We start from the raw sequence: 20,726 nt of genomic DNA on the forward strand, positions 1-20,726 counted from the left end.
GAGATGGAAACAACTTGTCTACCCTGAAAGAAATGAAGTTTTCTTTATGTTGGAGAGATGAGGATGTCTGCCATGAAGGAGGTTGTAATGAACTACTTGGTGACATCTACGGCCCCACAAATGGCCCCACAAATACTACACACCTAACATATCCCTTGAGGGGTATAGTGAATGGTTGCTCCTGTTTTCTGTGGCACCTCCCTTGGGGTGAAGAAGGGCAAGCCATGGATGACCTAAACCTACTTCCATGTCAACTCAGGTCCCTATGTAGATGAGCAGCCTGCTGGGACAAAAATGTAGCTGGACTGAACTGGTCAGGGAACTGGCGGGAAATGAGTCCAGCTAGGGGAGAGTGTGGCTCTGAGTCAGCATCCACTCTAGTCCCCTCGGTTACCACCTTCAGGGCCAATCTCTGCCGGAGCCTGACCGTACACACTCATATATAAAATCCATTGCGTGGAATACTCGGGGTCACAGTCATGGATCTTGAAAGGACAATACCCATCACTGAGAGCAATGAAAGGGAGAATATTGAGTTTTAGAGCTCAGAACCCATGAAGATGTCTGTTCAAGACAATCTCTTCAGGGACGGAGTCTGACAGCATCACCCACAGAGGGGAGACCAGGTTTCTGCTGCGTGCTGGTTTCTCTGCAGCAACTACCAGAGTCTGGGGCTGAAGGATATGTCCTTGGGTCAAGGTCTTTCAAGATCAATATTCCATCTCTGACACCAAGAACAGTCTGGAAAAGGCAGAGGTCATTTGGCAAACCCTGGAAAAGGGGCCTCACTGTGTGGTTCCTGGCCAAATGCCAGAGTCCTGCGGCCCAGCAGCCATCAGGCTTGGAGCCTGTGGGCCCCTGTGGAGCTCTAGGCATGTAAGATAATATTTTAAGTGCTCACATCTCCTTGAGTTCTCTCAGACCACTGCGGCTACTAAAAATCATCCCCAGCCCTAGAGGCTAATGGGCTCTGGAGCTCAATAAACAAACAGCCGAGAAGCTGGAAGACAGGTGGGGGAGCCAGGAGCTGGCTGGAGTCAGCCGGGACAGCATGTCCACTGAGCAATGGTGAACATCATACACTATTGTCACTTAGAGATCGAGAGGAACGCAGAGAATTAAACCTCTCAGCAAAGACAAGGAATTGATGAAGGGCAGTGAAAGGCAGAGGGATGGGCAGCAGGTCATCTGGAGCTTTGGAGAGAGGGCAAGGCTTTAGGGATGAGGGAGGGGAAACTAAGGCCGGGATGTAAAATTAATTATTTTTAAAAGGTTTTAGGGATTCTTAAAGACCCAGGCCTCTTTCACCATCCCCCATCACAGTTCTTTCTCTAAGCTGCATCTAGATGGGTTTGCTGCCAAGGGTCGGGTCTGCAGCGCTTCGCTTGGGGGTCGGCTCGTCACAATCCGCAGCTGTGTCCATGTCAAAAAAGACTCACAGGAAGCAGTCTTCGCACTGCCTTCCTCCCTTCCCCGCTCTGGAAATGAAAGTAGGTTGTGTTTCTCTCGCCCTCTTCCTCCGAGATCTCAGAAACTGGAACTAAGAGGACTTTTATTAAGGTATCTCTGATTGCCTCTTTAGATTCCCAGCCCGACCTGTCCGTGTCTATGCCTTTTGTCTCCGAGTGACTGATAAAACGCTAGAAAAGCCTGCTAGACTGACCACAGATCAGCCACTGTGGCTTGCAGGGCAGGCATCAAGTCCCTAAGGGATGAAAGTCAGCAGAGGGCTCCCTTCCCTGGGGTTGGGGTTTGGGGGTGTAGGGAAGGATGGTAGAGCCACATGGGCACTCACAAGCGGGGAACAGAGCCACACTGGCTGGTTGCGGGGAAAGGTCTGGAGAGGACTCTGCATAGCCACACTTCAAGCCATGGGCTCCTTCCTTCATCGAGAAACTTCTCTTGCCCTCTAACTGGGCATAAAAGACCATGGAGCATGCGCGGGGTGGGGGTGGGGGGCATCGGAGAAGCAGAAAAGGAGATAGTTTCTTCCGTCCGGTGTGCAAACTCCAGGGCTCAAGCCTGTGAAAGGCGCCCTACCCACCTCGGGCAGGCTCCTTTTCTTGTCTTCACTCAGCCTCAAGGACTGTGATTCAGGAGACCTAGAAACTGAAGGAAGGCAGATGGAACCCCAGCGACTCTCACAGGCGATATACCGCGCTCATAAAAGTCAAATCCCTAGCCTCGGTTCCCAGGCCCCCCGCCCCCTCCAGGCGCCAAGGCGGGCAGCTGTGGCAATACAGGGTGGCAGTACAGAGGACTCCCGGTGCCTCGGCTTTCCATCAGCCGACAGAGGAGTGGAGGGCGAACAGAAACTGCAAACTCCTTAGACAGAAATACTTGCCTGGCCCTAAGGATGGAGAACTGCACACGTTGGCTTCAGCGCTCGCTCGCTTGTGGGACAGCGGGGCGCTCTGCACAGCCCGCGGCAGAGCAGCGACCTCGCGCGCCCCTCCGGGGCCCCGCACCGTGCCCGGGGCGCAGCGGGACTTGACCCAGAGCAGAGTGAGCGGCTTGGCCTTAGGGAGGAGCATGAGCGAGTATACAGCCCCCAAGTGCAGCAGATTCATCATGATCACGTTCCTCCAGACGATGCTCAGCCGCTTCCCGCGCGTGCCCAGCTGCTCGCGGATCCCTCGAGCCCCGCACGGATTTCTTCCTTGGCGTTGCAGAAGGGGATCTTGGACGGGTCGGCGGCCGAGGCTGGCATGGTTGGAGAGCGGTGGACACTGCTGCCTCTGAGCCGGACGCACAGCACTTCAGGTCTCCGCTCTCTTCTCCAATCCTCTTCTTCGGAGTGGCCCGAGGGTGCACATCTCAGCGGTTGGCATCTGTTGGTGCTCTGTCACCCGCAAAGCTGCAGGAGTGATACTCAGCTGCGAGGAGGAGGAGGCGGCAAGAGGCAGGGGCGGGAGAGGGGTGCAGAGGAGGGAGGGGAGGTCGGGAGCAACACACGGGAGGGCACACTGAAAGAGAAAGGGAAAGAAGACCTGCACAACACGGGCCTATCAGGATCGCCTACAAGGTGTCTTAAAGAGAAAGGCAGCCTTTGGCCTCCCTGCCTGACCTCAGGAGCTGGAATTAGCAGCTGTGGCCTCTGGTGGTGCATGGGATGAGATTCCCTGGGCAGGCAGCCTGTGGGGCATCTCATGGCATTCCTGTTGTGGTTATGCGTGTTTTTCTTCAGATCCCTCAAATACCAGTTCTAGGCAATACCTTATTGGGAACTCCACCTCCACCCCCTTTTTCTGAAACCACAGGCCACCTCTGTAGGATAATTCTAGCCTTAACTTGTACTCAGAGTTAAGGCCAGATCCACCAAAAGACTGTGAAGTCCTTGTGTCTATATGTAAAACTCCTTGAACCGCGGACCGATGGAGAAGACCGGCAGTTGCTCTGCTCAAATTAGGTGGCCATGGATGATGTAAGCACACAGTAAGTGCCCCATGAATACCTTTGGGGGATACAGATGATTTGGGGAGGGGCTAGCAGGCAGCACTACCCTGCCACACACAGCAGCAGCACCGTGGCTCCACTTGGCAGTTCTGTTGATGGTGAATTCTCAGACTTCTTCGCAGTTCTGTTGATGGTGAATTCTCATTCTTCTTCGCAGTTCTGTTGATGGTGAATTCTCATTCTTCTTTGCAGTTCTGTTGATGGTGAATTCTCGGACTTCTTCGCAGTTCTGTTGATGGTGAATTCTCGGACTTCTTCGCAGTTCTGTTGATGGTGAATTCTCAGGCTTCTTTTTCCTCCAGACAGAACAATCACGTAAAGTAGCCCTGAGGAACTGGGCTTTAGAAAGATCACAGAGAACATTTCAAGGAAAACTTGCCTATGAACATCCCACCTGTTTCTCCCCTCCAAAGCAGATTTCTAGCTGCCCGGAGGGTGGGAGTTGCAGAAACAGAGGGTGAGCTGGTGCCCCAACAAGTGCCACTACACGGGACACACGGAGAAGGGGGACTCTGTTCTTCTTCTGACTTGATGGCTTTTGGTTTGACTTGGTTTGGTTGTTGTTCTTGTTTGTTTTTTAAGATTTATTTATCACAAAAGCAGTACTCTGTGGAGTTGGAGTTTCTCTTTGTCTTGGCAGCCACTTCCCAAGTAACCACTCAGAGAGTTAATATTAATTATAAATGCTCGGTTGATAGCTCAGGCTTTTAATAACTAGCTCTTACAACTTAAGTTAACCCATATTTCTTATCAATGCTTTGCCACATCACTAAGTACCTTTTCTCAGTAACCCATGTGCATCTTGCTTCTCTCTACATCTGCTTGAGACTGCAGACTCCACCCTTCTTCCCAGCATTCTCCTTGCCTGGCTCTCCTGCCCAATCTCTTCTGTCCAGCTATAGGCCAGTCAGTTTTTTTTATTAGCCAGTGAGAGTAATACATACTTACGCTGCACAGCAATTCTGCATGCATGTATGCCTGCAGGCCAGAAGAGGGCACCAGATCTCATTATAGACAGTTATGAGCCACCATGTGGTTTCCTGGATTTGAACCCAGAACCTCTGGAAGAGCAGGCAGCACTCTCAAATCCTGAGCCATCTCTCCAGTCCCTTGTTTTTTGTTAGTTAGTTTGGTTGGTTTTGGTTTTTGGTTTTCCGAGACAGGGTTTCTCTGTCCTGGATCTCACTATGTAGCCCAGGCTGGCCTCGTACTCATAGAGATCCACCTGGCTCTGCCTCCCAAGTGCTGGAATTAAAGGCATGCACCACCACCACCCGGTCCCTTGTTGGTTTTTAAACCCATCTCAGCATAAATTTCCTTTTCAAGGAAACAGAACTATTCTTCCTTCCAGCTTGCAAATTATTTGCATCTGAGTTTGATAGGGTGTCATTTTATTTTGATTTTGTTTGGTTTTTTTGAGACAGGGTTTCCCTGTGTAGTCCTGGCTGTCCTGGAACTCACTCTGTAGACCAGGCTGGCCTCAAACTCAGAGATCCACCTGCCTCTGCCTCCCAGATGCTGGCATTAAAGGTGTGCGCCACCACCTCCCAGCTGTTTTGTTTTGTTTTTGATGAATTGTTATTAAGAATCCAGGACTCCTAAAGGGGGAAAACCCTACAAAAATCAAACAACAACAACAACAAAACCCACTAAGAACTAAGCACCCGAAGGACTATGTGGTGATATTTTATCTGTGCTTTAATAAATAAAGCTTGCCTGGAGATAAGAGGAAAAAGCCAGCCACAACACAGAAGTCAAGCAATGTTAGCACACACCTTTAATCCTATCACTTGGCAGGCAGGATCTCTGTGTGTTCAGGGCCACACTGGAAACAGAGCCAGGCGTGGTAGCATACGACTTAAATTCCAACACTAGTTACCCATGGAGGTCTGGAGGTCTGTACAGACAGACAGGAAGTGACAGAGCTGGGCAAGAAGAGGACGTGATATGGTGATATTTTATTTGTACTGAAATATGATTTTAATTGTATGTTAATAAATAAAGTTGTCCTGGGGTCAGAGCTATTAAAGCCATAGCAAGAGCGTGGTGGTTAGAAGAGCTAGGTAGATTTCTGTGTGTTCAGGGATACAGCCAACATTGGAGACATACGCCTTTAAGACCTGGAGGGCGGTACTTTTTTTTTTTTTAAAAGATTTATTTATTTATTATGTATACAGTGTTCTCTCTGCATGTGTCCCTGCAGGCCAGAGGAGGGCACCAGATCTCATTACAGATGGTTGTGAGCCACCATGTGGTTGCTGGGAATTGAACTCAGGACCTCTGGAAGAGCAAGCAGTGCTCTTAACCTCTGAGCCATCTCTCCAGCCCCCTGGAGGGCGGTACTTACAGGCAGTGACGAGGCAGTCATGTGTTTGGGTTTACAACCAATGAGAAGGAAGAACAGAAAGACTATTTAAAGACAGACACACAGGAAGTAGCTCTCTTTCGGGGAAGCTAGGAGCACTGCAGGAGGTAAGATTTTAGCTCTGAGCTCTGACCTCTCGGCTTTCTCTTTTACATTGGTTCTGTGTTTCTTATTTTAATAAGACGATTACTAACAACGTGATATAGCTGGACAGAGAGAGCAAATCAGATGGTAGAACACCAAGGCATATAGATGTGGGTAGACAGGAAGTAACTCCATTTGGAAGCTGCAGAGTTGGTGAGGTAAGGTTGGCTGGTGGCTCTCACTATTTCCCTGACCTCTCTAAGGCTTTCACCCCTATATTCGGCTCCTGTTTTTTTATTTAATAAGACCACTTAGAAATTCATCTACAGGACTACACACCAGTCCCTTAATCATAACAGATCTGGTGGGTCCCATCAGCCAGATAAAACGATGCCTAATTTAGAACCAAGACCAGACCTGAGGCTGGGGGAGTCCTGGCTACTGGTGCCTTCTGCTGGAGCTGACATTGTCGAACGAGAGGAAAATCGTCTGGAACCAGATTCATGTCGCACTATGTAACAACCAGTGAGACAAGGGAGCGTGGCACCCTAGAGAATGGATGCATTGAACTGGGCTTTATAAGAACACTCCTCCTTCCTCTCTGAAACTCTGGCTCCCACCAGCCCCTCGTAAGTCCCGTGACTGACCACTTCAGACTGTCTTTTCTCTCTAGCTGGACCACTCACTTGGCATGAGGTCTCCCTTGAGATTCTTGGGAAGGACTCCCCTGCTCTCATGTTCACCATTCAGTTGTTTGTTTGGTGTGTACTGAGCAACTGTTTTTGTGCCAGATCCGGTGGGTATGAGAATGAGTAAGGTGTGGTCTCCTGTGGGGGGATATTCTACCACTGTGAACCCTGAGTTTGCATTTGTGTTAATTAAACAAAATTAACCTTGGGTCAGGAGGCTCAGTTAGCAGCTGGTTGACAGAAAGTAATCATAGAGCATCAGAGGGCATCTGGAAGAGAGAAAGAGATGCACCGGAAGCAGTGAGGAGGGGTTTTGAGTGGCATCATTTTTTTTCTGTTTTGGAGGAGCTGAAGGATGGACTTTTTGGGAGAGGCCAGCAAGGAGAGAGGTTAGCTAGGTGCTATTCAACCTCTCTGAGCTATCAGGTTTTCACCCCAGCCTTGAGTTTGATTTATAAATAGAATGACAGAGATTTAGTAAAAGCTACCTTTAACAGCAGCAACACAGCCAGCACCTGCGGGAACAGAATTCCCACCAGACTGCAGCCTGAGGGGCCAGATCACTGCCAGAGAGAAGCAGACAGGTAACTGCAGAGTCACAATCGCTGGCTGAAATAGCAGTAGATTAAGGTGCAGCCACTGTGCCAAAGATAAAACAAGTCTCCCATTATCCATCATGAAACCAAGACTGGCCACTTGTGTGACCAAGACAAGAAATTCCAGCCCATCATCAGACTTCCCACCCCAGGGTGAATCCAAGGCCTTTTGCATGCTATGGAAGTGCTCTGCCACCAGGCTACAGCCCCAGGTGCCATGTGCATGTGTGTGCACACATGTGTGTTAGGGGCACATGCATCATGAGATGTCAATCATATAAACAGGTGGTCCACAGAGAGCACTATAAGCTGTTAAAACTGACTGCTTATCCTTCTTGTTACCCTGCTGTGCAATTCTGGGGATCTTAACACATGCAGAGCAGACACTTTGCCCACTTATCCATCTCCACAGCCCATGTGCCAAGATGTGTGGAAGGCTGGAGAGACAGTTTCATGGGCAAAGTGCTTGCCTCATAACATGAGGACTGGAGTTGATCCCCAGAACTCATCTGCTGTGGGATGGTCTGTATGTCAAATGCTCTGATTGGTCAATAAATAAAACACTGATTGGCCAATGGCCAGGCAGGAAGTATAGGTGGGACTAACAGAGGAGAATTGAGAGAACAGGAAGGTGGGAGGAATCACTGCAGTCACTGCAGTCTGATAATGCAGCATGTGAAGACACCAAGACGCCGGTAAGCCACAAGGCAAGGTATAGATTATGGAAATGGATTAATTTAAGCTGTAAGAACAGTTAGCAAGAAGCCTGCCACGGCCATACAGTTTGTAAGCAATATAAGTCTCTGTGTTTACTTGGTTGGGTCTGAGCGGCTGTGGGACTGGCAGATGACAGAGATTTGTCCTGACTGTGGGCAAGGCAGGAAAACTCTAGCTACACTAATCTAACAAAGCTGGGGTGCTGGGAAGGCAAGGGTAGGTGGATCCCCGAGGCTCACTGCAGTGAGCTCCAGGTCAGCAAGAATCAATCTCAAGAAAAAACAAAAACAAAAAAAGGTGGGCAGTGCCTGCAGAACTACACCCAAGGTTGGCCTCTAGCCTCTACAGGAACAATTATACATGTACATGCACACACACACACTCACACACATATGTACTCACCTAACACATAAGCATGTATATAGACATGCACACATACAGAATGCCAAAGTATTTTAAAACCATGACAAAAGTATTTTAATAAGAAAATTCAGGCTTTAGAGAAGAGAATGAAAAGCATGCCTCATTCTTGAATCGAAAGACATGAGTTTCACTTGTATGCACTTGTTAAATAAATGTACATTCTGACCACAGGTGCTATCGTCAATGAAAATGACCAAGCTTTGCCACAGACCTGGACTTTAATTTAGTCCTACCCACTTTGAATCAACAAATCTGAGAATTCTGTGACCTGGAGGCAGACACAGCCTCTCCGATTTTCAATGTCATCCTGTATAATACAGGAATTCAGACAGATCTTCTCTGTGAAATTACCCATCAGTCTCAAAAATCAGTGTTTTATGTGCAACACGAGACGGCACCACACTTCCAAGAACTTTGCGCAGTGTTGTAGTGGGTAGCCATTCCAGCTTGGATCTGGAAGTTCCAACCCCCATTGAGACTCTGGCAACTGTCAGGCCTACGAGGTGGGGCCAGGGGAGGCACCTGGAGACCCGAGAGCTGGATGGGCCAGCCCTCTCTCTGGGCGCTCTCTGTGCCGGGACCCTGAACGTTGGAGGTGGACTGAGCAGAGTTCCAGAGAACACCGCTGGACTGTGATACACCTTCCCCAGACCCTGTGACCTACCTATCACTTAATTTGTGAGTTACGCCATTAAATAAATATCCTTTTAACTACGTGGAGTGGCCATAATAATTTCACCAATACAGTGTTCCAGTACTGACTAGTGTGGTTTTGTTATTTCACGGCATCTGAGATGGGTTAGTGCCTGGGTGTTGCGTGGGCTCCAGGCTGAACAGAGAGAGAGAAGTGTGACTAAGTGGGCCCCAGGGTCAGCTCTGGACATGGTTTCTAGGAGCCACAGAGCAGCGGTGCCGTGAGGAGAGCTGTGAGATCCAATCACCCACTCGGCTTTCTGTCATCTGTGACTGGGAAAGGCAGCTCCTTTGCAGAGGGAATTTGCCTGCAACTCTTTGGATTTAAGTGGGGAGGGGTGGGGAGGTCACTGACAACTTCTGTAAAGGGAGCAGTCCACACCAGGGTATGGAGCACTCCTCAGACTTACACCAGAGGGCGTCAGGGAGCAGAGGAGGGAAGCCAGACTTCCAGGCTGCAGGGAGAGTCAGGAACCCCCGCCCCCCCCCCCACACACACTTCAATCAGTCTCCTCTGCTTGCTCTGCCACAGGAGGGCTGGTACAGGGCAGTGGATGAGGGAAGCCTGGTTCTCTCAGATGAAGACTTGCGTTGCTTTGGGTGAGGAGAGTCAGGGGTTTTCCTCCACAGAGCCTCTCATCATCACGTTTCCTGGTTGTTCTTGATAGAACCGCTGTGATTTGACGACAGAAATGAAGCTCTAAGGCGGCAGCATTTGTTTGGGACAGGTAGGAGGGTCTCTGAAAGACTGAAACACTTAAACCCACCTCTCCTCCTTGTCAGCAACGGCGTGCCCTTCGTATCTGAAATGACCTTAACTTTGAACTAAAAAAAATATTCTGGGTTGTTTCCAGGTCCTGGCTATTACAAATAGTGCAGCTACGAACACAGTTGAGCATGTGTCCTTGTGGTATGACTGAGCATTCCTTAGGTACATGCCCAAGAGTGCAATGGCTGGGTCTTGAGGTTGGTCCCCCTGCCCTCTGGTCCCCTGCTGCACTAACACCCATCTTCTTTTCTTTCTGGAGGCTTGCTTGGGTCCCAAGGGCAGATAGACAAGTCCCTGTGGTTTTCTCAGCATCAGCTTGTGACTGTTTCTGTTCCAATGGCTTCTTTCTTCCTGCTGTGTCATTTACCACAGGCTGTTCTCCAGCAGGGGGCAGGAATTCGTAAACAGAGTTCAGGAATGTCAAAAGGGTGACCGGACTTGCAGCACCAAAGGGACAGTAGGAGGTGCCGTCTGGCAGTCCAGGGGCAGCCCGCACCCGGGGGCAGCCGTTCCTGGTGAGAACCAGGTGCACACAGGGCTGGGGTGTAAGCACATGCTCAAGGAGGAGGCTCACTACTTAGACGCAATGTCTGGAATCCTCAGATGGAATCCTCAGATCATAAACCATCTCTTCTGTGCTAACCATTAATTTCCAATCAAGGTGCACGATACTTTTCTTCTCCAGACCGGAAAGCAAATGAACTCTCCAGGGGAAGAATTCCCGATAATTCCTGTCATCTTTCTTCAAAGCTTGCTGCTCACCCAAGTCATTTCCCATCCCCTCAGGAGGCTTGTAGATCATATACAAGGCCGATGGACCACGGGCTCCAGGGCCCTGAGAGAAAGGAAAAAGCCCAGAGGCAAAAGATAGACAAGGCAATTTAAGGAAAGCTGGCTAGAAACAAGCCAAGCTAAGGCCGGGCATTCATAAGTAAGAATAAGCCTCTGTGTGTTTATTTGGGAGCTGGGTGGCAGGCCCCCCAAAGAACAAAGCGTCTAGACAACAAACAAACAAAAATCTGTACCATACCTGAATTTTAAGACAGTACCTCTCTATGTAGTACAGACTGACTTTGATCTTATCATCCTCCTGCCTCAGCTGAATTATACGTGTTACCCCACACAGCTTGATCATCACTGATTTTTAAGCAAGGTTAGCCTTAAACCAAAGTTCCTGAGTGGTAGAGACATATATTAAAATAGAACCATTTACAAAATCCAGGTGACTTTTGTTCTCTTTTTAAAAGAACTTCAGTTTATCTCCAAATAACAAACTGCTCTTTCCATAATGTGGAATTGCTGGCACTGGCCCCACCCACACTGTACCCTTTCGGGAACTCATTCCTTTCATCCTTTGACTCTCTCTCCTTCTCTCTCTCTCTCTCCTTCCCTCCCTCCAACTATGACATCCTCACACCAAGGAAAATAAAGCCTAATAGTAGGCCATGCGTGAAAACAATTCCTTCACCTGTCCAGAAGGCCAAGTGGTCACCCCAGTTCCTGGAGCTGAGACCGTCTGTCGAAGTCACAGGAGACTCAGCCAGCCCCGCCGTCTGTCGAGACACTATCCTGATACCGGGATGCTAGCACAGTGCTTTTCTGCTTCTTGTTACAAACTGTTCTCAACTACAAAGTCGAGTTAATTTTTTTAAGTGTGTATCTGGGAGGAGCGGTCCTCTACAAAGGAAACGGAGAGGTTCTTGAAAGCTGCTTCACGCAGGCTGGGAGAGGCCACTGGACAAATGCACCAACTCCCTCTACAGCCCAACTACCCACAGAGCAGTCTCACTATGCATTTTCTGGTTTTCTAACCTGCTTAGAAAAGACGGCATAAATGAAGATTATTAGTACCCAGTTCTCCTCCAGATTCTACGGGGCTCGTGATCTTTGCTTGTCACACAATCTACGTAAAGGCAGACACTAAACCACCTGACAGAAAACTGCCTGGAAAACCATGGCTTTATTTAGGAACCTGGCTGTAACAACGTTTTCTTTTTGAACTGAACTTTAAGAGCATAGGTAATTTACTACCTACATGGGGGAGCAAATCTCTAACTATGAAATGAGACAATCTTGAACCCAAGCAGAACACTGAAAATACTTATAAACAGAGAACTCAGTAATGTGCGCTGCAGACATGCAAATGCCCAGCGCCTTCCTGTATATATTTAAAGCTAACGATCCACTCCGAATTGGCATTTGCTAATAGCTACGTAGCGACTTCCACATGTCCGTCCATGCTCAGGACCAGGCAGCAAAGGTGCCGTTCTCTCTCTAACGGTGGCTCTCAGCCTGTGGGCCGCGACCCCTTCAGGGGCTGAGCGACCCTTTCTCCGTTATCACATATCAGATATTTACATTCATATTCATGACAGAAGCAAAACTGGTTATGAATTAGCAATGGAAATAATTTTGTGGTTGGGGTCACCACAACCTGAGGAACTGTATTAAAGGGGCGCAGTATTAGGAAGGTGGGGACCACTGCTCTATAGTGATGGGAATGGAACCCAGGACCTCACATATGCCAAGAAGTGCTCCATCACAGAGCTACAGCCCCAGCTCAGCAGGCGATTTTTAAAAAGACGACAGGGCTGGTGGGATGGCTCAGTGGGCAAAGGCGATTGCTGCCAAGCCTGACAACCTGAGTTCAGTCCCTGGGAGCCACATGGAGAAAGCAGAGAACTGGTCCCCGCGGGCTGTCCTCTGATTTCCACATACACAGTGGTGTGCCCACACCCACTCATATACATAACAACATGTAATGAAGATGAAAAAAAAAAAAGACTATAAACAGGTAAGATCGAATTACACACTTTAATCTGACTGACGTGGAGAAAGTGGGGAAGACATCAGAGAAATTTCGTTGTGGGTCCATTTTATACATAGCCAGATGCAGTTTTTCCAAAAAGTACAGCAAAGTTTTAAAAACCACTCTGTCAGAATCCCTCAGGAACCCACAGTGTGTAACCCAGGAAGGACACTATTTGCGGAATAGGAGAATCATAATGGGCAACAAAAGATTCAAACAAAAGAAAGCACCAGGCTCCAGCAGTTCTAGGGTGAGTGCACCTGCAGAAATCACGTTGAAGCTCTGGGGTGGCTGCCGTGGAAACATGCTACGGAGGGGCTGCCCGAGTCTCAGCATGGCTTTCTTTGGAGAGGAGGCGATGTCAGCGGACAGCGCAGCTGTTCTCAGACACCCAGCTTACTGGCCTGACTGAGAACAACCTTGAGGACCGGCATGAACGCCGACGTCTCACTGAAGTTGCTGGTGCTAACGATGTGGGTGTGGACAGTCAACCCTTCCGAGTAGTTCCTCGTCTCAATGCTCCTCGCAATGCTGTGTAGACCGTTGATGATGGTTGGGGAGAGCTGAAATAAAGGTGTTGGCAGGAGAGGGTTACATCAGGGGTGTCCTATGAGACCCTCTGAGACACAGAGCCTGAAGTACACTCTCTAAGGATGTACAACTAGCTAGCATTTCTGGAATATTTTAAACCAAGCAAACATTTTTTAGACCAAGTAGAAGTTACATTTTAAAGTAGAACCATGGTAAGATGATTCGTGTGAAGTCATTTATGAATTAATTACACATGCACCGGTCTCTTCTGGCATTTACAAAAATTTGTTTTACTTTTTCTTTGCGGCTAGATCTAGCAACATTGTGCAGGCTGGTCTCACACTCCTGGGTTACTTTCTCCAGTTTACTGGCTGAGTCCTCTCCCTCTCTATGTCTTTTTGAGACAAGGTCTCGTGTATTCTGAGTAGCCTTGAACTAGGTAGCTGAGGATGTACTTCTGACTCTCCTGCACCCACCACCTGGCTCGCCCTCCCACCTCTTAAAATCAAAGTCTAGCACTCTGCCATGCGTCACTCAGTACTTCCCATCCTTTAGAAGAAGACTCTTTAGGATCAGTCATAGACCACGCCCCTTCCTATTAGGCCAGCTTTCTTTGCTTTGGTTCTCATGAGCAATGCTATTCTCAGATGGTACTTCGTGTGACGAACAGGATTACTACAACCCTGTCAAGCATGCCATCTGTCCTCTCCAATCTTAGTGCATTCACTATTAACCTACAGTGGAGCAGCAGGTGGGTTCAAGGGACCAACAGCGACTCCCTGCTGTGGGTTCTCTTCACAGTCACACAACATTACCCTGACCACCTGGTGGTGACATCTGGTTTTGCTTTCTGTATCAGCTGTTTTGGGAGAAAAAAATTCGGAGTCTTAGACTCCAGAGACAGACGACAGATTCCTTCTCTAGACCACAGAGCCCCTGGCTTGTCTCTGGTTTCTGACACACGGCTGTGAACATGAGCGGCAGGCCAGCTATCCTGGGCCCAGCACAGTCCCGTCTGTATCTCCCTGAGGCTGTCTCTCCCATCCCACATAAATGAGATCTGGAAAGCTCTCTCTGCAGCTGTCCTGGCCATTTGACCCTCCACACACTGTAGGACAGTGCTGACGAGACGCTTTCTTTATAGCAACAAGAAAGAACTGACTGTTGTCATCTACCGTTCCCCCCGGAAAAACTTACTGTCTGTTCCCTAAGCTTGTCGTACAGAAACTCCAGGCGCTTGCTGGCATCGTCTAGCTTCCTCTTGGTTTGCTATAGGACAGGAAGAACAGGCGTTACACATGAATCTTTCGATGCTATTAGTGTGGAGGCAGCATGACCACAAGCTCGAACAGGTTGCTGGAACGGACATTAACGACCTACTGAAGGCAGGGAGGGATGAGCACAAAACAGGTTTTAAGTAGGTTTCATGTGGATCACCAACTCCCCTGACGAGGAGTGCCATGTACAGCCTGTGACATGTTCAAAGGCCTTGGGCAGCAGCAAAGGATCAGTGTCACCGAAGAGGACAGTGACGGGAGATTATGTGTGTCAAAAGGAAACAGAGGAGGAATTGTGGAATCTCTCTCTCACCTCAAAATTCCTATTTACACACTTCCCAACACCTGCCTCACGTTTCTGGCACTCAGATCACTAGGAGGGGTGGGTGGTGGGGTGAGAGCTCACCAAACATGGACCACACCCTGGGTTGATCCCCAGACCTCCTCCCTCCAAAGAGGATGACCAAGAGGGAAACAGACTTAAATGAAGGTCACTCTCCTGCTTCAATGTGCACACTCTTATGTGTAGAGCCAAAAACTTTCAAACACTAAAATTAAAGGTTTTAAAAATAGAATATGATAAATGATCAGCCTTAGAAATATCTCATCATTTTTATTGAATATCTACCATGTTCTGTACTAGAGACAGACTTACATATCAAAACTTCTAATAAATGGGAAAACACTAAATAATTGCAGTATTTTCATGGTGACTGGCAGTGTTGGGAGCTGGCTGAGGGTGGAAGGGGCAGCAAGCACAGGTGCCGGGGTGTGGGCAGGAGTGAGTGCCAGCCTGCGTCTCAGCAGAGGGTGAGGGCACTCAGGGCAGCACTGCACACTAACTGTGCTGCATGCCTATGTGTGACTAAAGGGGAAGAAGAAATCCCCATTACACAAATGACCCTCACTGCTAAGTGAAGGGAACTTTGTAGACAGGAACCCCATGGCCCCTGCTGAAAGCTACTGCCACCTAGGTACAGACAGACAGCTGGACAGGACAGGGCTAACTGCAGAACAGAGCTGCTCCTCCTGCTCCCTTCACCCCGGGCTCCCAGGTACGCAGAAGGAAGGAGTTCTGGAGACAGAGGAGGTTGGACTCAACACCAGCTGAGAGATGAGCCATGTACTGCATCCTCTTCACCCACGCCTGAAGAAGTACTGGAAATCTGCCATGGCCTCACTGAACACCCCCATTTTTGGAAGACTGTGCACAAGACTGCACCATTTGGCTATTGGCTTCATTTGCCCCCTAGTCTACTTGGTCTTTCTATCACTCCCAGAATACCAGTGCTGAGGTCTCTGAGGACATTTTCAACACAGAACACGGCTTCCCACTAGGCTAGCAAAAGACTGAACAAATCAACACCCATGTCTGAAGAAACAACAAATCCCAGAGGCTAACTTCTCATTTTCAACAGATGAGCGGCCAATGGCTTAACAGACATTTTCTGTGCTTGCTGGTACAAAATCAAACTTCATTTCCCACAGGGCCGGCTTTATGGGCTCTGCTGCCAAAACAAAGGCATCCTACGCAGTTATGTTGACCATGGCCACATCTCCAGTACTGAAGAGCTCCCAAGTAGCAGCCCCCTGCCTGGCCTGTCACTGCTGTGCCCTACATCTGCATGGGAAAGGTCAGCAGACGACAGGCAGCTCAGCTTGTAGGCTGAGAACCCGGAGCAGGCTGTTCTCCGACTCCCCTTTCTCATCTGGGAGAAGAACGAAGACCCATCACAGGGTTGTTACAAAGGTTAAATGTAACTCACTAATCTGAGTAAAGCAAGTGCTAGCTTTATTACCTCTAAGACACACAATTTGCAGGACTTGGAACAATAATGAGGGAACACTAAAAGGACTTTAAAAAAGATTGAGAGATTTTTCTTTTACTGTTTTATGTGTACACGTGTTTTGCCTGCATGTACACCACATGTGTGCAGTGCCTTCAGAGGTCAGAAGAGGGTGTCAGATCCCCTGGGAGTGGAGTGACAGACAGTGGTTAGCTGCCATGTGGGTGTTGGGAATGAAACCCAGGTCCTCTGTAAAAGCTCTCCAGCCCCAGGTTATATTTATAATTAATTAAACCACACGAGGGAAAATACATACAGGATCCGTGGCTGAAGAGAGGCAGCGCTGGATGAGGTCCTCAAACGTGGTCTTGAGGATGAGGTGCTCATCTGGAATAGGTTTCTTGGTGATTTTCTCTGTTGGCAGAGCCTGCACATGCTGTAAGAGTTAGTGGTATACAAACAGTCAGAAATGCCCAGGAAGTACTTTATATACAGTCTGGAGTCTGTGGGAAAGAGAACCAATCACCTTAGAGAGATCAGTTAGAAACACAGTGAAGACTTCGTGTGTGAAATCCCCAGCATAAGACGACACTAGGAGGAAGTGCAGCCCTCCCTGGGCAGCTGATGCGCCTGAGCAGAGGGCTGCAGCTTGAGCTGTGTGGGAGAATGCGTGTCCAACCAATGTGAGGCCCCGGGATGCATCCCCATCTCCTCTCCTCTCCTGCCCTACCCCTCCCCTCCCCTCCCCTTCTCTCTCTGCTCTCTCACTCACACACACCTTGAAGTAACGGACTAGTCATATACTGAGTCACTTATTTCGTTTATCCTAGCGTTCTTCTATTCGTGTACTCCTTTCTCATTCATTGTCTGTTTGGGACAGGGCTCTGATGTACAAGCCAGGCTGTCTTGAACTCGCGGTGATTCTAACATAGCCTCCAAAGTGCGTGAACTGCAAGTGTATACCACATCCAGCCACTCTCTCACTCTTCTTAGAAAGTGTGCTGGCTGACTACAAAAGACGGCAAGATTAGGCCAGAGGGTAAGACAGAACAGATCACAACGTTGCCAAGAACAAAGACGAAAGGGTAAACGGGGACTCCAGTTTTCTACACTTTTGCTCGTCAGTTAATTCTCTCCTTCACACAGTAAATGCCAGGCAACTATGCACCAGGACTAGCTACTCACTGGTGAGCCAATATAGAAATGATCTCAGATGAAGAAAGGTCAGAGGCCACTGGGAGAGAAGCAAAGCTTAAAAATGTAAACTACACTAAGTCGATGCTTAGGGGAACTAAAAGTCACTAAAACTCAAATCTGACCAAAGGGAGGGAATGCACTTCAGAAACTTATAGAAGATAAGCAGGCTAACCACTTGAGGAGGTAGTGAAGCATCCCAGACAGAGGGAAGAACATGCAGAAAGGAAGGGCCACAACCACACAAGGGACCAGATGGAGGCCAACGTGGTTGGAGCAGAGAGCAAGGAATAATGGATAATGGTGCCTATTTGTCTTTTTCCATTACAACAGGAGGCTGTAACGTTTTAGCCAAAGGCGAGGTGAGAACCAACCCAGGTGATGCAACCTGCAGTACCGAGAACTTCTTTAGGCAGGATGATCTCTCAACAACCATCCATATGCTCTAAGCTCAGGCAGGACTTCGTTCCATTTCCTCATAGTGGATACTGACCCACGCTCTTCACATTTTTGTGTATAGGTCAAGACATCTTTGTCTTTCTAAGTCTCACTTGGAAATGTATTAGGAGTTCTTAAACTTCTGAGACGCTGACAAAGTATAAATGTGTCTCACCATCTAGCGGTACGGCTAGCTTAGCAGGGTTTTTTGTTTGTTTGTTTTATTGTTTTTTTCCCAAACAAAGAGTTTCTCTTTGTAGCCCTGGCTGTCCCTGAACTCAAGAGATCTATCTGCCTGCCTCCGCCACTGAGTGCTAAGATTAAAAAGGTGTGTGTCACCATGCCAGCTTGGCTTAGCAGGTTTTAAGCAAACACATTAAATGATGTAACGCATAACATTTTTAACATGTTAAGAAAAGCCTATAAACCAGCTTTTACTTAGCGACTTCAGATGTAGAGAAGACTCATCCAACCTTAAATTGTGTACTGACTAGATTAAGACTATAATTACCGCGACATAGTAAACATACACTCCGAAAATGGATAATTCTTGTTTCAAAAGCTTACATATAATCATGTAATTGAAAAATAACATACATGTGCACAATCAATCTCTTAAAATGGAGTTGCTGCTTTGAAAACACCATGGGTAGAACTGTGTAAGAAACATGCTGAAGCGAGCCATCTTCCCATGCCACGTCTACCGATTTATGTTACCTGGATGGTGTTTCCAATAGGAGCTCCCGGGGCCCCCTCAATGTTGGGCTTTGAGAAAGACGGTGGCATGCCTGTTTGACCAAGAGGCTGCTGGACGCCATGGAAGGGCTGGCCGCTTGCGAGGTGCGGCGGCTGTGGGAAGGAGGCCTGGCTTGACAGAGGCCCTGGAGCTGAAGGCTGCTGCTGGAGCATCTGGGACTGGGGATCACCGCAAGGGTTCATGATTGGTGACGTGATGGGAACAGGAGGCGTGAAGTTTTCAGGAGTCTTTTAAAAGATGGGGGGAAAAATTAAAACACCAAAACTAAGAATAAAAAGGAAAACATTTTTTAGCTAATTAGAGTACCTCACAGTTAAATTTTCTTTGCAGTAGAACACTTTCAAATGAAACTTTATGCAGAATCGCAGGGTAAAACATCAATGCAGACCTAGTGTGGCTAACGTAGGTGAGGAATACACCTAAGAGCCAGCTCCCTGTGATCTCATACAGTCACCAAGGCCATGGCCTTTTCGTCTAGCAGTACAGGAATTATGTGTCATAATGTGTGCTCATGTGAGCACGTGCATATTAAATGACAAGGGACATAACTCCAATCTCTTAAATCACTAAGTAGCTATTACTAGGTACTGAAAACAGCAAGTTAGGTTTCTAGTTATTATTAACCTTTTGTTGGGGCTTCCTTACTAACTTAATGTCTTCTAATTTTATGTTCTAGCCTCTCAATATTATACTTGAGGGAAAGAAATCACTAAGAATTTACAATATATATAGTCTCAAAGAAAGGAAAAGAAAAATACCATTTTGTGTTCATATCACTGACACTGTATAACAATTACTGACATATAAACAATGCTAAATACAGGGCATTTCTTCATTTAATACTGTGACAGGGACAGCAAAATGGCTCGGTGGATAAGGGCAACTGCCACCAAGCCCAAGGACCTGAGGTCAGCCTCTGGGACTCACATGGTGGAAGAAAAGAACCAACTCTCTACAAAGTGTTTTCTGACTTACACACACACACACACACACACACACTCAAGTGCTTGTGTGCACACGGAAAAAAATCAGAAACTTATTTTTAAAAAAATATTGGGAGGGGCTGGAAAGATGGCTGAGGGGTTAGAGCACTGGCTGCTCTTCCAGAGGACCCGGGTTCAATTCCCAGAACCCACAGGCAGCTCACAACTGTCTGGAACTCTAGTTCGAGGGGATCTGACATCCTCACACAGACATACATGCAGACAAAACACAATCATTAAAAAATATTGCAAAAGGAAATCTAAAATGTAATTATAAATTTCACTGATTACAAAATATAATCATGATTATTGTTGGAACTCAAATAATCAAGAGCCCAGTGTGAAATCCTGTTTCCTGCTGCTTGAGGCCTGTAGGAGAGTGACAGCCTGCCTTACCAGAACAACCTGTCGCCAGAACAAGGCTCTCCCGGGGTGGGTACCGGCAGAGAGATCAGCTGACACAATCTCACGACAGGGTCAAGCCCAGTCGGCCTCAGACTCCGACCAGTAGTTGGGATCTGGGCTGTGTTTCCAGGTTCTTGGCCTCTTATTCAGAGGACTAAAATTAAGGCTGGCATACATTTGCAAAAGCGGTAAAGTAACTTTATTCAAAGCAAAAAACAAAGAAGGTTTGGATTAGAGAGACACACGGTCAAGACTGACAGACAGCAGGCCCCATGAACAAGGTCACTCAACAGTCCACGTTTGTTGCTGTTGTTCCCTGAGGTTTCTAGTTATGGAGTCTAAAGGCAGGGGCTTTTGTTCTCCATTTTGACTGACAGAATAATTTATAGAACCATTTATCCACTGCTCAGGCCCCACCTCACAATGCATCTGATTTTACACATGCAAGCTAAATCATGTGTAGACAGAGATGGTAAGCAGGAAATTCTTCCTAAAAGTTCACTTGTGGACACAGTTTTGCTTTATTCCACATGTGCTCAAAACTAGTTCAGGCCAGATCAGGTTTTCTAATCTAGTACGTGTTCAGCTAGAATCTGTCCAAGTTTGGTGGTCATTAAGGAGAGGAGAAACTTATTCCATTGTTCAGAGTGGGATACCTGTGCAGCTCAACCAAAGTGGAAGCCCTAAGTGGCTAATGAGTTGCTAGGTGCATTGTTCAGAGAGGGAGTGTGGACACGGAATGTGCAGGTAAGC

At 47.8% G+C, this 20,726-nt stretch overlaps 2 protein-coding genes across 21 annotated transcripts in view; both read right to left on the minus strand.

Moving 5' to 3' along the window:
• On the minus strand, window positions 1-2,989 carry Scd5 (stearoyl-CoA desaturase 5). Its single transcript, XM_037209201.1, is given in 2 exon segments — window positions 1-2,629; window positions 2,632-2,989. Coding segments are annotated over 2 exon segments (426 nt in total). The 5' UTR covers window positions 2,711-2,989; the 3' UTR covers window positions 1-2,282.
• Window positions 2,990-12,587: 9,598 nt separating this feature from the next.
• Window positions 12,588-20,726, minus strand: part of Sec31a (SEC31 homolog A, COPII coat complex component) — a 58,656-nt gene continuing 50,517 nt past the window's right edge. For all 20 annotated transcript variants that reach the window (XM_037209207.1, XM_037209208.1, XM_037209209.1 and 17 more), the window contains 4 exons: window positions 18,546-18,812; window positions 16,513-16,632; window positions 14,330-14,401; window positions 12,588-13,164 (listed from right to left, as the gene is read on the minus strand). In XM_037209207.1, the coding sequence (XP_037065102.1) occupies window positions 12,985-13,164; window positions 14,330-14,401; window positions 16,513-16,632; window positions 18,546-18,812 (639 nt within the window). In that variant the 3' untranslated portion in view covers window positions 12,588-12,984. The remainder of the gene's footprint in view (window positions 13,165-14,329; window positions 14,402-16,512; window positions 16,633-18,545; window positions 18,813-20,726) is intronic.

Source organism: Peromyscus leucopus, chromosome 10 (assembly GCF_004664715.2).
Source record: "Peromyscus leucopus breed LL Stock chromosome 10, UCI_PerLeu_2.1, whole genome shotgun sequence".
Lineage (NCBI taxonomy): Eukaryota > Metazoa > Chordata > Mammalia > Rodentia > Cricetidae > Peromyscus > Peromyscus leucopus.